At 41.0% G+C, this 15,435-nt stretch overlaps 1 protein-coding gene, 1 long non-coding RNA gene and 1 other non-coding gene across 3 annotated transcripts; all 3 read left to right on the top strand.

The window, feature by feature from the left end:
• The first annotated feature begins 32 nt into the window (after nt 1-32).
• trnar-ucg lies at nt 33-105 on the top strand. Its single transcript has one exon. It is a non-coding gene; the product is annotated as a tRNA-Arg (tRNA).
• On the top strand, nt 67-3,199 carry LOC120729597 (Golgi apparatus membrane protein TVP23 homolog A-like). The gene is made up of 6 exons (XM_040025315.1): nt 67-554; nt 2,109-2,253; nt 2,343-2,432; nt 2,526-2,651; nt 2,735-2,863; nt 2,965-3,199. Exons 1-6 carry the CDS (start codon nt 475-477, stop codon nt 2,989-2,991), a joined length of 597 nt encoding a protein of 198 aa, XP_039881249.1. The 5' UTR covers nt 67-474; the 3' UTR covers nt 2,992-3,199.
• Nucleotides 3,200-4,528: 1,329 nt separating this feature from the next.
• LOC120729599 lies at nt 4,529-14,220 on the top strand. The gene is made up of 4 exons (XR_005694958.1): nt 4,529-4,683; nt 6,222-6,442; nt 8,094-8,363; nt 14,172-14,220. It is a non-coding gene; the product is annotated as an uncharacterized LOC120729599 (long non-coding RNA).
• Nucleotides 14,221-15,435: the final 1,215 nt, after the last annotated feature.

Below are 15,435 nucleotides of genomic sequence, written 5' to 3'. Positions count from 1 at the left end.
GTGCAAAATACTGATGATGAGATCGCAATATGGGCCGCGTGGCCTAATGGATAAGGCGTCTGACTTCGGATCAGAAGATTGCAGGTTCGAGTCCTGCCGCGGTCGTGTATTTTTGTTTGTTTTGTTCATTCGGAATTGCTATTTTAACTGAAGTGTAGCGTAGTTGTCAAAATGTATCGGAAAAACACAAAACGCATACAATATGTAAGGTATGTGAAGAATCAAAGATATTTTAAGCCCAGTTTCCTGATGTGGATTTAAAAAAGTAGCCAGTGTCGCTGTCGGTCTTATTTCACTGCAACACCTGGCTCGTTTCAGCGTTCAAATACAGCCATGCAAAACTGGTATTTGCTTGGTAGATTTTGATTTGTACATATCTAAGATCACGGTGCCAGTGGAGATCTTTTTTGATTATTGTCCTTGTCGAGATTGTATTACAAACCCTCGGGTGATTTAAACTGTTTTTAGCAGACGATGGCGGATGCAACTGAGGATGTCGAGCTGGACTTTGCAGCTGACGAGCAGGAGAGGGCGCGGAGAAGCGCAGTCATAAGGTGCACTGCAGGAAATATCAACACAGCAGCTGTTTTATCTTCCATAGTGTCTTTTCAGCTTTGCATTATTAGGTTTTTTGTTTTTTTGAAAACTTGTTGAGCAAAAAAAAAAAAAAAAAGCTGGTGCAAATCCCTGGACAGATGGAAAGATCACTGGTACATCTCAGGGCCAACATAGAGACAGGAAACAGTTGACATTCTTACATGATCTAATACTTATTTGTCTTTCCTGAACAGGTTTACTCTTAAAGTTAACTCCATTCTGGGAGAGTGAATGTTGAGTAGCTTCTCCTCAGCTCTGTTGAGAATCATTAAAGCGATGGTTAGGACTTCCAGCCAATCAATCAATCAATTGAAATAGACTATTATGGATTTTAAAATAATATTGTTTTCATCAGTACCCATTTTCAGTTGTATCAACTCTAAAATCAGGAAATTAACTAGGCTAACTAATTATTTTCTTCTTCTATTGTCTCTTTTTTTTTGCCATAATTTTCAGGTAACCTATTTGAAAACAGCGTAGTAAAACTGGAAATTCTTTTTTGGTGTGCCACCCCAATATTTTTATTATGGCCACCCCATGAAGCAATTCTGGAGGTGCCCCTGGTCTTCTCATTTGGCAAACTCTAATTTCAGGATTTCAGAGGGTGGAAACATAGTCAACACCTGTTTTTAATCCCGTCCAGCATGTAACGAAAGCAGATATTTTCTGTATGCAGTTGTACTTTGGGGGCTGTGTAGCTGATAGAACTTTAGTTTAAATATAAATCAGTAGCTGTTAGAGTACCAGGCATAAAAGTATCAGTTCAGACTATAACAGAACTCATGCCTGGACTCTTCAACACTCAGCTCATTGAGCACATTACAAGTGGACATGAATATGGCAAAAAAATGTGGATAAGCATGCGGAGTGCGCTTTTTACGATGCCATAAAACTAACGTGGAACAGTCTAAAATTTTAGATCAGCAGTAAGTGGTAGAAGAAGGCCTAAATGACCAGAGGAACACCTTCCCACCCGATAAAGGTGATCATGTGACTGGATTCATGGGCTGTCTAAGTACCTAAAATGACGCTTCCAAAGCATACATCCATTTCATCCTGAGGGATCATCAGTGGATACCTCAGTTATGGATCTGAATCTCTTTGCTTGATTTAAGGAAAACAGCTCTGAAGTCATAGAAATCACTAGTACTGGAAGTTTTTTGTGAAGGTTGAAAAGGCTAAATCTACACAAACAAGTGGTGTCAGAAAAACTACTGGAAACATTAACTGGAGATCAAAAAGGTCAAAGCAAATAAATACTAAATTGAAACTGGAGGTGGGATAATGTTTACAGACCTTCTATTCACAAGTACTCTCGAGTGACAGTTGACTGTGAAGGTTTGAGTTCACGTCTTTATGAACTTCTATTCACAGAATAAAACCTATCCTGCAGGTTAACTCATTTTGCATGCACACTATCATTTTATGTTTCCATACATGCTCACCTGTATCTGTTTGAAAGCTATCTGCTGACACATCAGGCTTCTCGTTTCCAATCCCTACAATTTTAGACACCCCATGGCCTCCTTTTTCCATTTGTTCTTCCGAGTGGTTGCCATCGTTGTCTATCTGCTGTGTGAGTGGATCAGCAAGAGCTTTGCGTCCTGTTTTGTCCTGATCATAGCTCTGCTCTCGTTTGACTTTTGGTCTGTGAAGGTAAGACATCAAACAGTTTGTGTGATCTAGTTACTTTTCTGTGGCTTTCTTTAACTTTGCAGGATTTAATTGCTCACGCTTGTTTTCAGAATGTGACCGGCCGTCTGCTGGTGGGGCTGCGCTGGTGGAATCAGATTGACGAGGATGGAAAGAGCCTCTGGGTATTTGAGGCCAAAAAAGTAAGAGGGTGTTTTGTGCATTTTGAGCAATAAAAATTAGCGATTTTGATGTGTTAACCCTATAGTGTTTGCTTTCTTATCTGTGCGTATAAGTCCCGGAATAGTAACACTGGAACCGAAGCAGAGGAAAGGATATTCTGGCTGGGCCTTATCATCTGTCCTCTCATCTGGACTTTCTTCTTCTTCACCTCCCTCTTCTCTCTGAAGATTAAATGGCTGGTGAGACTCCCTTTGCTTGCTTTTCTGCATATGTGCTAGATTGCATATTGTCTCTCTCAGACTCATCTGTCTGCCTTCCTCAGTCTGTGGTGGTAGCTAGCATTTCCCTCCAAGCTGCTAACCTTTATGGCTACCTACGCTGCAAGGCAGGCGGGCAGGATGGCCATCCTCCAGACAACCGCTCTTTCACGGGACAGCAGCTCCCCCAGCGTGTGAGTGACTGGCTGCATCATGTAGCATCTGCTGTTGTTCTGTTAACATGTCATTTCACATTAATTTTATGAAGTGCGTCTATTTTTTTTCTGTCTTTCAGCCAGATATCATCTTTGGAATATTATAATGCCCCCCCCCACACACACACACACACTTGTGAGCTGCCTCTTCCCCAAGATTTCCACTTTCCACAGACCGCATGTTCCCAAATGGCTTTGTGTGCTGTGTTGAGCTCCGTTTAATGCTGTGAACTGTTTATTGCACATCCTGTCTGTGGATTGGTGTTGCTATGCTTAATAAAAGATAAATCCATATTACAGTTATTGCTCATGATTTAACACCACACCTCAAAGACTGTCACAAGGTAGGCCAAGGCGCATCAGGGTGAACCAAATCAAACTTTTTTTATTAATGTTTTTCACACATAACCTATTGGATTTTTGCATTACTAATAAATATTTAATGCATATATACATAATTTACACTGGCCATTATCAGCCAGTTTTAATAGACTGTCTTTTTTTTAGGCTCAGTGTGCTTGGTCTTTGCATAGGTGAAAAAAGTATTTTGAAAAATAAATGACCGTAAAATTTGGAAGGAAACTGAAATGCAGAGGGAGTTAGAGTGAAATCAATTATTAAGAGAGGTTGAGTTGACATTATTTGCTGTAAACACAACTAAAGCACATTCAATTTGTGTATTATTTATGGTGTAGTTTAGTTTTAAAGAAGTAAACAAAAAAAGATTTTTAACCGTGTTAGGGAACTGTTCGTTCTGCTTTTGGCCATGGCCCCTGATGCTCATTTCCCACACTTCCCACACAAACCATCAAAGATCCTTTATTGGACCAAGAAAGCTAACCCCTTATTCCAGCCCTCCAAAGACACTTTGCAAAAGGCGCGATTTTTGGTCTGCATTTACGAAAAGCTTCATTTCTGAAGTGGAAAAATTCAAAGCAAACAATGTGGCTGCATGCGGTCACCATAGTTGCTTTATGACTTTGCAAGCTGCAAAGTGTGACTTGTTTAAAATGATTTTTAACCATATATATAACGTTAATGTTAGGGCCATAACTCTGAAAATGAAAATGTGTTCATATATACGTATATACATTGATTTGCGGAGAGCACGGTACTCTAATATAACAGCATATTTAAGAGATATAATACTGTCGTGATCTTGGTTTAAGAATAAAGAAATATTTTTAAAAGGATTGCAAGACATGCTCTTTTTATTTTATTTTTTCTTGTTTCCAAGTCTTCCCATTGCAGAGGAACAGGGACAGAAATTGGCCAACACCAAATTTTTGGAAACAGCGTGAATAAGAAGTCCTTTGCTCCTTAAGCTGTTGTGATATTGTGGAAAGCTCTTAGGAAAACAAATACTAAACAGATCTGGAAGTGAGATAATTTTATCCATCTGTGCCTTTTAGTGTAGTTTTACTACTACGACTGCTGCAGGTGGTAGTAGAGAAGAAAATATGGGGGGGGGTAAATGGAGTTATGAAAGAGCCAGGAGTGAGACGTCTTCCTGATATCGGACCCTCTTTGGTGCCAACGGCCGCCGTGATTGGTCAGGAAGCCTCCCTGGTCCTGGCATGACGTCACTGCGGGAGCGAGTAATCAGACGGTAGAGGAAGCGCGCAGGCTGGAGGAGAGGCAGAAGCTGGAGCACCGAGGACGAAAGCGGACTCATCCGTGAGCGGCGGCGCTGATTCTCACCGAGGGCCCGACGTGAATGCAGAAAAATGAGTCTGGAAAATTCAGCGAGCTAAAGTTGGGGACATTTGCCTCCAGAGTTCGCTTTGCTTGTGAAGCAGGTAAGAAATTGAGGTGGAAACAGGGAAGATTTGCACGCAGAGCATCACATCTTTTTTTTTTTTTTCCAGGCTCTGAATCTCTCCAAATGTCATGTCCATGTGGCTTACGCAGAGGATTTAGGGACACTGGCAATCTCTGCTTAGTATACCTGCTGGTTAATATATACGGGGAAGAAATATGTAATTTAACCACCAGAAACGCCCTCCTGTTTCATTCTATTTCTGCGAAAGCAGGTGCAGGCTATGATCTTTAAACAGAAAAGAAAAATCTTATTCTCTAAATTACCAGAATAATATAGACCGCTACACTCCTCTGCCTGTTGTTATGATAAGGAACAAATTGGTTTCATGCGTTAGTTTATGCGGATAATCCTTGCGATGTGTCTAGTTTTAGAAGAAGTAGGCCAATCGCAACTCTCATTAAAAGTAGGCTGCCCTTGCCCCCAGGAGCCCTAACGAGCCGAGAGCAAATTAAAACATCTTACCCACCCCCTCCAACCAAACCCCAGCTCAATTTAGATTGAGAAGGTTTTTATTTATTTATTTCATTTTACGAGAGTCAGCTTTTGATCTTGAACTAGCATCATTTTAGTCCTCTGCATAAGCGCGGTGTCAGGATCACGGTCATGCTTTTAGGACGATATATATATATATATATATATATATATATATATATATATATATATATATATATATATATATATATATATATATATATATATATATTCAGTCCTAATCTTATTACAACGACATGCCAAGTTTTGACCATGGATAATTATAATAATAATTATCCTTGGCAGTCGTTTGTTACAAGTCATATAGTGATACTCTTTATCTCGCCTTAAATTGTTTTTGTTATTATTGTTAAGATGTTGTGTTGTGCAGAATACAGGTCTGTCCTACAAAATGAACTAAATAACTGTAGGTTATTATCGAAGTATCTTTCAGCACTGTTGATTTTATTTATTTATTTTTTAAATCTAACTAAATGCTTAAAGTAATATTTCAAACAGCTCCTGCACGGGTTTACACTAGAAATTTTGAAGTTAAAAAGTATGAGAATTTGTATGCTAAATATTGTGATTTGTGTAGCTGCAATACAGGGGTGTTACCTGGAAGATATGCTAATGTAAGCGTTATAGCCTGTTGTGTGTACAAAACGCCTGATTTGATTTTTCTAATGAGTTAATATTTATTTATTTGTTATTATTATTTTACATTTTAGATGCATGACAATTGCACACATGTAGAGTACAATTAGGTCAGGCTGATCTCTGTATTCAGCAGGCCTTCAAACAGACACCTTATCACGGCAGGACAAGAAATGTGTGTCGGCTTCTTAAACCACCAACATATGTCAGCATAAAGACAGTGCATATCTTCGTATCGTGAACATGCGGCGTTTCATGCATCTTTTACTCCATGCAGAGACGATAGCTTTTGCTCCTTTTTTTATTTTAATATAAAGATGCAGAAATGATCTGGGAGTGTATTTTTGAATATTACGGGCCTACTAATGCAGCTTCACCTCCTTCTAGATATCACGCCAGCATCATGTCGGGCTACAGCATCAGAGAGTGTGAGAGAGGGGGTCTGTTTTTGTCTTTGGTTATCTAGCTGTATGAGTGTTAAATACCTGTCATAAAGCTAGATAACCGAAAGTAGAAATGACTTCCGTAGCCGTGTGTGCGTACCCGAAAGAAAAGGGCGCTCCGGCTTTAGAGTCACCAAGTTGGATTTTGAAGTTCACCTCCAACAGGTAAGAAAACGTTCTGCTTTGAGGCTGGTGTTAATATTCGTGAATTAGATAGGCAACAAAATGTTTTACTAGAAGTGTGTAAAGTAAGATTTTAGTGCTGAATTTATATTTATAAAGAGTTTCTCTCACCTATAACCAGTGCATTTGTGGGCCTTCCATTGTAGCATATGTCAGCTTCGTACAACCTTTATTTTATGGTAGAAGAGTAGAAAAACAATTTTCTAACAATACTACTTTTAATTTATATTTTAACTTTTTAACCTACTATATAAAAACAGCCACAAGTGCAAATAAAATGATCTAACATCTCAATCAGGACTCTACCCCCAGGCATCTTTTACCTTTAAACTTATGCCCCTCAGTGTAACTTGAGGGTTCATATGAGCTTTAGGAATTGAGCCTGTTTCAGGGTTGTCTATTCAGGTCCTTTGCAACATGGTGTTGAATGTAAAGCAGGTCACCCAGTGGCTGGATGGGGAGCAGTAGAGACTCAAAGACCCAAAATTTCACCATTCGCAGGCATTGGTCCACTGATGTCAGTAAAGCATCATGTGAGAAAAACTTTATTGCCAAAAATTAATTAACAGTATATTAAAAATCCAGTCTAATAAGAAGGGAAGTCGTAGCAGGAAAGGTGAACAGGCGAACAGGTCACACTTATTATTATTATTTTCATTCTTGAGGACCTCCAATATTCCTCTTAAAGTACCTGCTTCAGGATACACTGGCATGTTCCCCTGGAAGCCTATAGTGAGTGGGTTGTGATCTTTTACAATTTACCCTCTACTTTGTCATTCATTTACTTTTTTCCTTCGCTGAAGAGTATTTGCCATTTATTTTAAACACAACATGCAGTTCCGATTCTAACTTCACTCAGGAGAAAGAAAGGGGAAGCTAATGCTTTGTTCCAGCAGGACTGCTAATAATGCCGTTGAGTGGTGTAGCACCCTGCTAATAAAAACACTTGGTGTCTGTATTTAAAGCTGTAGCAAATCTCAGAGCCTTTGGGATACATTGTGTCTCGCCTCAATGAGAAGGCCAGGGCCATCCTGTAGACAGGAGCTGAACTTTTCAACTTGGTACTTCAGCGCTGTTCGGTGCATACGCTCAACCCTGAGAATGCCTCTAAAGCCTAAAGAGCACCAAAGTGAGATGAGTTTTCATTCATTCTGTTAACTACCTATTGCTGTAGAGCTTGCGGTCAAATGCGGCTAATTGCTTCGTTTCACAACGAGATATTGGATATGTGAAAAGGCCGTGGTCCAAGTCTTTTCCAGAGCTTTCCCTGTTATAGGTAGCGTGTGAACATGACGTGCCTCCTTAGTGAAAGGGAATAAAAATACTTGAGGCTTTATATATGGGATGGTCCAAGGAATTCTTGATTTAACCTTTGAACTTTGTATAATACGAAGGATTCTCTTGGTGGTTTTATGGCAAAAACATACAAAAACACACAAGCATGACAAGAGATGGGACTGGGCTATGAAGAAGCAAAGCTGGTGAAAGCTTTGAAAGTTTCCATAGCTGACTGATTTATGCTTGTTTACAGTATGTACAGTAGGCCGTGTTTAGCTATAGTGATACCTTAAGATGTGTAAAGCACTTTTCATATTTTACTCCTCTCTTTTCTATTTTTCTGCTCGTATTGCAGGCTTCTGAATAACACTGAAAGCTGTGGGATTCCTGAAAGGATCCACCATTAGAAGAAAATAAAAAGAAAGGACCTCCCCTCTCCCACCTTCACCCCTTTTTTGCCCGAGAGCCCCTGATGCCATCTGCACTGCCAATGTGGGCGCTTGGCCTGTGCCAGGAGGGGGACAAAGACCCTGCCGGATACCCTGCCGGAGTAAGGGCTTGCACAGAGGAGCCATCTTGGGAGATGTTTGCCGTGACACCTAAAATGGCTGGGCTGGCACACGAGGTGAGCTGCATCATAGCTTTCTGTTGGGTACCAGTGGTAATGGTGGTGGTGATGGTGGCCAGGAGGTGGGAAGTGTGACTGTGTCTGTGTGTGTGAGAGAGATGGGGGAAGGGAACAGGACGAAGGATGAGGGATGAGGGGAAAGAAGAGTTTCCCATTTCCTCCCCAGTCACACATGGCCTCTCCCTTTTCTGCTTTCTTCAGCTCCTGCTAATTAGCAGTTAAGGGGTGATGTGAGGGTGGTGGGTGAAGAAGGGTGGTGGTAGTTGATGGTGGAAGGGAGGGGTTGCTGGGTAGCAAACAAAATTAATGAGCTGGCACTGGTTGAAGGAAACCTGCCATCCTCTCCTGTCATGGTGCTTCTTTACTCCCTGATGCACACCAGGCAGTGGTGTACGGCGTGTTTCCACCTGACAAACCTCGGAGATTAATTCATGCAAAACGGCTTTTGTTAGGAAATTTGCATCGTGATATTTAGCACAGTATCTTTAAGCGTCTTACTGTGGCGAAAATCTGAGGAGGAGACAAGCAGGGATCCTGATATTTCTCCTGTGGGTGATCACACGGCTGTCTTTAAAAGTAAAAGCATTAGAGTTTAACAATTAAATTTACAGTCTGAAAATATTCGGGTTCACGAAGCAGTTCCTTGTGTGTAATACTGATATTTTATCATTCATGTTGCAGTGCAGACACTGCGCTTGCATGTAAGTTTTGAGAAATAAGAAATGGGGCAGTGAACATACCTTATTATAACTGTTAACGCTGATTGAAGAGCTCATATATAAATTTAAGCATTAGCGCTCGGCGTTTAATACTGATTACAGCTCTTTCTGGTGTAATTGTACTGCTTCGGTGCTTGCATGTGATTAGAAACTTTAGTTAACAGGAAGGCTAAAAACGTCTTCCAAAATCTGGCAAGGGCAAAATGACACTGCTAAATATCAGTGTAAGTGCAGAGCAATCCAAATCGTCAGCAGCTCCAAGCCTGTAACCCTACACGCGCACGCCCGGAAAAGCGTCCTCATCGTGGCGTAGAGCTGCCCTGTACCCCCGGTGACTCCGGCAGCGACCTGGAGCAGAAAAAGAGACACGTGAGCGTGTGTGTGCAGGGCCAACATGTGCAGCTGCAGTGCTCGTGTGTTAATGAACAGCACCGTGCGTTTTCACATTATCATTCAACCCCGTTCTTTCTCACCCCACCCCACCTCAATAGCTGCTGCCACCCCCCCACTCCCTACCCATTCCCCCTCGAAAAGCCTGCTTTCCCACTATTGTGGGAACTGGTGGTGCGGTGGACCTGGGCTGGGGGGCAGGGTGGGAAAGACCCTCCAGACTAGACATGAGCAGATGCCTGAGACATTAGACTGTCGTGCAGATCACCGGGGTCGGACGAGCCACTGAGTTTTAATGTGTGTGCAAGTGTATGTGGGTTTGATATGTGTGTGATGGGGGGTGGGGGTGTAGTTCAGGCCCTGGAGTGCCACCTGACTGTTCATTAGTCTATTCAGCCTCCTCTCCATGTCTGAAAGACATGGAGATGCTGTATTTTGTGCTAAATGAGAGGGGTTTCCCAAGCATGAGGCCTATACGCTGTCACATGTAAAACCATAGCCTGTCTTTAGATCATATTGGAGGCAACAATTCATTTTCATATTTATTAATTTTTTTACATTAAGAATTTGATTTGATTAAAGATTTAAACCCTCACAGTGTGTCACTTCCTCTGCCTTACACTCCTTTATCTTATCTCAATTTCCTATCTGGATGAGAGTTAATGCAAACACCATCTCCAAACTCATGCTGCTCTCAGATTGTAAAAAAAGAATAAAGAAATCATACAAGACAATTGGTGGCACAACATATCACGGCGAATGACTCAGCTAAGGCGATGGGTGTGCTCTCGAAAGCTGAATGATGTAACCCGCGGATAATGATTATTAATGAGCCTCATACTGTACGTGTGCCTCCACAAGATGTGTAAGGCATGTGCAGACAGTGCAGCCCACATGTCAAAAGATTATTCCCTCTCTTTATTCATATAAAAGACTCAGAGCTGTCTTTACAATTGCATTTGTGCTGCTCATCTGTGATATACAGCATATTGCTTCAGGCAGGTTTGACAGAAGAGAGGAAGCACTGTGAAAAAAAAAATCGTTTTGGAGACATTATAGCTTGCTTAATGCTATGTCTCCGTTGCACATCTCCATGACACATTAGGGGAAACAGAGGAGCAAGGAGGGGAATGATGATGAAATTGGGTTTTTTTTTTTAAAAATAAAAAAAAACAAAGGTAAAGATTGGGTTATCAAGAGAAGGTTAAAGACACTGAAGCTAAATGTATATGCGTGCATGAAAAGGAGGCAGCAGGTGTAGCACATGGGCAGCCATGTTTGAGCCACCATCTGCATTTACTGAGGAAGTTAGCTTGTGCTAGCCTGTGCAGTGCCACATTAAAGCCATCTGCAGCTGCGAGGAGCTGGGCATCGAAGACGGAAGAGTGTGCGTGTGCGTGCTTGAAAAGAGTAAGGAGGGCTATCAATTTGTATGTGATAGCCGCAGCAGTCGGCACAGACAGCGTGGTCAAATAGAGGGGGTGACTGAAGCAAATAAGTCAGGAAAATGTATTTGCGCTTAATACCAAAAGTGCTGTAGATGTAAAGAGCTTTTACTAGTACTTGAAGGGTGTTAAAAATGAGCAGCATGTACAAATGCACACAGAATATTTCTTTGTCTAATGGTTAATAAGAGCTGTATTTCTTACTAAACGAAATGTGGTGTGGAGGGGGGATAGCATGAGTTGATTGCAAATGAGCAAAAAATAAGTGATGGGAAAAAAAAATGCAAATGTTGATTTAGATAGTGAAACCGCTTAAGACTCGCGTGGTTTTAATCGTCTCGGAAACAAAGAGTTTTCAGTCAAGATGGTCTAAAATGAGAGCAGCTGAAGAGTGAGGTCAGCAGCTCTGACACGGTGTCGGGAGGATTTAGGATATAAAGGTCCTCGAATCTTCCTCGGCACACTGTAGATACTTAAATATTCATTCTTCATTCTTTCATTCCTTCTACTTGTACATAACTTTAAATTTGACAGAAAAATGTATTTCCCCTCAAGAAAATGGCAGAATAGAGATGATTACCTTTCCTTCCTTTCCTCCTTCTGTTATTCATTATTAACTATGTATTGCTTTTCCTATGTGGGATTTTCAGTGCAGGGAAATTATAATGTATGACATGATGAAGTGACAGTAGCCCGGTGCTCACTTCCTATTCTGTGTGAGTTCAGCGCCGTAGCCATAGTAGCGATAAAATGTTAATACCGTATAGCTCCTGGGTTACCTCTTCACTATGTGTGGACAGTATTAATGTTTTAACGCCTCTGCTGTGGTGTATAAAGCACAGCTCATGGGCCGCCCATAGTCTTGGATGAGGTCCAATGTGGGTCAAGCGAGGCTCATTGGGACTCTTTAATGCAACTTTGGCAGAGACTAATCTTGCACAAAGCCCAATGCTAAGTATCTTAGAGCAAGATGGAGAGAAGTTTCTACATCCAAGGCTTTGCAGATTACGTCTGTTAGCCATGGCATCCCTGAGTAGGGGTCCTGTATGCTCCAATGAAAGCAGGGGAGAATTAGGTGACTGAGCCTTTAATACAGTGGCCCTTTGTAATCATATCAGTAGATGAGGTTCTGGGTTGAGGAGAATTACATTGAATCCTTGGAGTGACCTCTTTTTATTTTGTGAATGTAATTTTATTCAGTAGTACCATGTGCGAGTTTGATACAGGCAAAAGCAAAAAGAGACAAAGAAAGTGCAGAGTACAGCGTCTGATGCAAAATGGCTGTACGACCCCAACTCTGTGTCAGAAATCAATTCAAGTTCAAGTTCATGGTTGCGACCGCTCTGTCTACAGCCGGTCAGGGAGTTAAGAGTGTCTGTGACCACCCCGGAGTACAAGAGGAGGAGGAGGAGGAGGTGGTGGTGGTGGTGGGTGCGGGGTACATAGCCTTTGACCTCTGTTAGTGTTGCTATGGGAAAGAGGCCGGTCGGCTCAATAATGTACGGCTGAAAAGGCCGAACTGTCAGAGCTGTCCAGCAGACGTCAACCCCCCCCCAATGATACACACACATGCACACAAGCTCTAACTCATTCACACACACTCACAGATGGCACGGGCCAGCTTGGGAATGTTCGTTGTGAGAGAATGCTTTATGTTCATCAGACGCTGTTATAATTCATCCAATCTTTTGAGTCTCCACCTCTTCCTCTGCACATTCTGTTAGACTTCTTCTGTCTCATTGTGTGTGTGTGTGTGTGTGTGTTAGCGTGCGCATGTGTGCATGTCACCCAATATACAAATACTGTGATAAAGCACTTGTGAGAAAGGAAACCAATCCTACGTTGCAAACAGAGCTCTTCAGATAAAACGTGCTCCCTGCAGTCAGAAGAAGTCCGCAGAGAAAACATTTCACTAAAAAACAAAAAATATCCAGCGTATTGTCAAATAGTGAAATTACACAGCAAACAAAGCATCGCTTGTGAGCAGAAAACTCACTATACACATGCACATAGTGCATGATTCCGTTTCGCTTAAGCCTCACTATTGTTGTTCTTACAAGGCAATATCTGTGCAATCTCCAACTTTGCATGTAGGACTGTGATGTAATTAATAACGGTGAAAATCATCTTCTGTGGCCCCGACCTCAACCCATGAGTTATTGATCTCTTTGGATAAACCTGTGGATAAAATAATCTGTTGCGATGTATATTTCTGTGTCTGCTCATTTGAAATGGTCAGTGTTTGATGTTTGAGTGACTGCGTGTCAGAGTGGGCATGCAAATCCACTGATTGTACTATGTGCATGTTCCATGCCCCCTCTGTGAGCGTGCGCAAGTGTGGCCTCATTTAAGGTTGCATTCATTCAGGGGAGGGGTCTCACGAATAAAAGAGCTCCTATTTGCATACGCTGCATGCTGTCTGCAGAGAGGGAGCAGTCAAAAAAAAGATATCAGAGGTGGACAAAGAGAACGAGGACAAATCCTTCATTGTGGGGTTGGTGGGAGAAAGGGCTCATCTGAATTGGGGAGTGGGTGGAAATTGACAGAGAAAGAGTTCGGGCTGGTTCCCTGTAGGGATAAAAGCCTTAAGATCCCTTCATGCATACAGCCTGCAAATGGAAGAGAAGAACAACATGCAGAGCACAGGGGTCTTTTTCTTTTTTTTTAACAGTGCATGAAAAGGAAGTTTGTTTTTCTGAAACACTGCTTACAATCTTTAATGTATAAATTAAAAAAGAAAGAAAAAAGAAATCATGCACAACAAATTCACTATTGGCAAAACAGACTCATCAACCTTTGGAATAACCAAAGAGCTGCTTCGGTTTGCAGAATCGTTTTCAGATTTTATTCTTAAACGTTTCCCCACAGACTCGTTTTTATATGGGGATGTTATTTACCCTTTTTATGTGTTGTTTTACCCGGTGGCCCTTTGTTCTTTGGGTTAATTTGTTTCATTGTAAATGTTTGCTGTTTTTAATGACTGCCCAGCATTTTGTAAGCTCAAGAAAATGCTCTACAAATAAAGCTTTTAATTATGAATGCTTAACGTACTAGCTCATGACAAAACTAGCACATTTTCATATTATGTTGTCAGTGGAATGTGTTCCTATATCGAGACTGTTTGCAAGAATACCTTCACTTTGCTTTTTTGCACCCAAAATGTGAAACGTTACTCTCATTCAGGGCAGAAGAGTTTATGGAGCCAAGTTCGATTCTCATGCTAATGATTCCCTCCATGCTTTCTTCCTCAGGATGGGACAGGACCTGCATCTCTGCACTCTGTAGGACTCTGAAGCCGTGGAAGAAAACTCATCAGACTGTTGTCCTAACAGAATATAAAATTTAACGAAACTGAAACCTGAGTGTATCATCGAAATAAAGTAGAAACAGCAGGTTTACTATGAAACACATTATTCAAGATCAAGGCCTCGGTTAAGCAAAAACAACAAAACCCTATTTTAAGACATTGTGAATGTAATGCCATATATGATTTGACATGTTTATACTGATGTCTTTGTTTAAAAACTGTTAATAAATCACTTTTTTCCCCACTAAATTATGTTTGTATATTTTCACAGTAAATGCCTGCTTTTTTAAATTAATTAAATATTTTTATTTTAATATGTCTAAAGTGTATTTTTTAATAAATATAGATTATTTTATTATTAATATCCTGTCAGTAACAGCTACTTAAAGAATATAATAAAATAATATGAAAACATTACCCCTGTGTTTGACTCTTGTTTTCGAGCAACACCGTGCTTTATTTTGGTGATCCGATAGGCGAGGAAGGACCATATTGTGAGGCTGGATTATTACAGAGCTGGGAAAATAAAACACGAAACACACACATATTTATAATGTCCCTCTCTCTCTTTCTCTCGCTCGCTCGCTCGCTCCCTGTCGTGAGAAGGTGTTTGAGTGACCCCGCATTAAGTTTTAATTAGGAGGAGCAGACAAAGCACCGTGTGTGGGAATGAAAAGTTCATCAGCCGAAAAACTCAGTTCCCAAAACGACCCTGTCCGCTATTAAACACAATGTAATAATAATAATAATAATAATAGCCTTCATATTTTATTTATCAAGTGGATTTTATTTGAAACATTTCACCCACACGTTTGCCTTGTGTTCTAAGAATAGTTAAAGGTCTAAATCAGTGCAATAAAAATGTAAGTGTAAATTTAAGCGAGTCTGAGTTTTAAGTGTGAGTGAAGGCCACAGCCACGTTTGGACAATTAATCAGTTTTTTGGGTGGGTGGGTGGGTGGGTGTGGGGATTACAAGCCGTCCGGGTGTCAGTCGGACCTCAATCACTGTCCGACTGATCTCTGTCCGGAGTCAAACAACAGATGGACACGCGCGGGGTCAGCAGGGGATTATTTCCACGCCTTGTGTAACAAACAAAACGCTTAGAAGTGACAGGAAAAAAGAAAAAATACAGACATGCTCATTAGTTTCAACAACTGAGTTGTGAATAACTTCTTTTTGCAATTTAATGTACTTGACTAATAACTA

The sequence above is a fragment of the Simochromis diagramma genome, unplaced genomic scaffold, assembly GCF_900408965.1.
Source record: "Simochromis diagramma unplaced genomic scaffold, fSimDia1.1 OVJJ01000293.1, whole genome shotgun sequence".
Classification (NCBI taxonomy): domain Eukaryota; kingdom Metazoa; phylum Chordata; class Actinopteri; order Cichliformes; family Cichlidae; genus Simochromis; species Simochromis diagramma.
Note: the sequence above shows the minus strand (reverse complement) of the source record. Positions and strands in the feature narration are given on the sequence as shown.

Coding starts and splice junctions, on each gene's coding strand:
- LOC120729597 (XM_040025315.1), top strand. CDS start 475: ATGGCGGATGCAACTGAGGATGTCGAGCTGGACTTTGCAGCTGACGAG. Junction 2,433..2,525: donor GGGTATTTGAGGCCAAAAAA/GTAAGAGGGTGT, acceptor TGTGCGTATAAG/TCCCGGAATAGTAACACTGG. Junction 2,652..2,734: donor CTCTGAAGATTAAATGGCTG/GTGAGACTCCCT, acceptor TGCCTTCCTCAG/TCTGTGGTGGTAGCTAGCAT.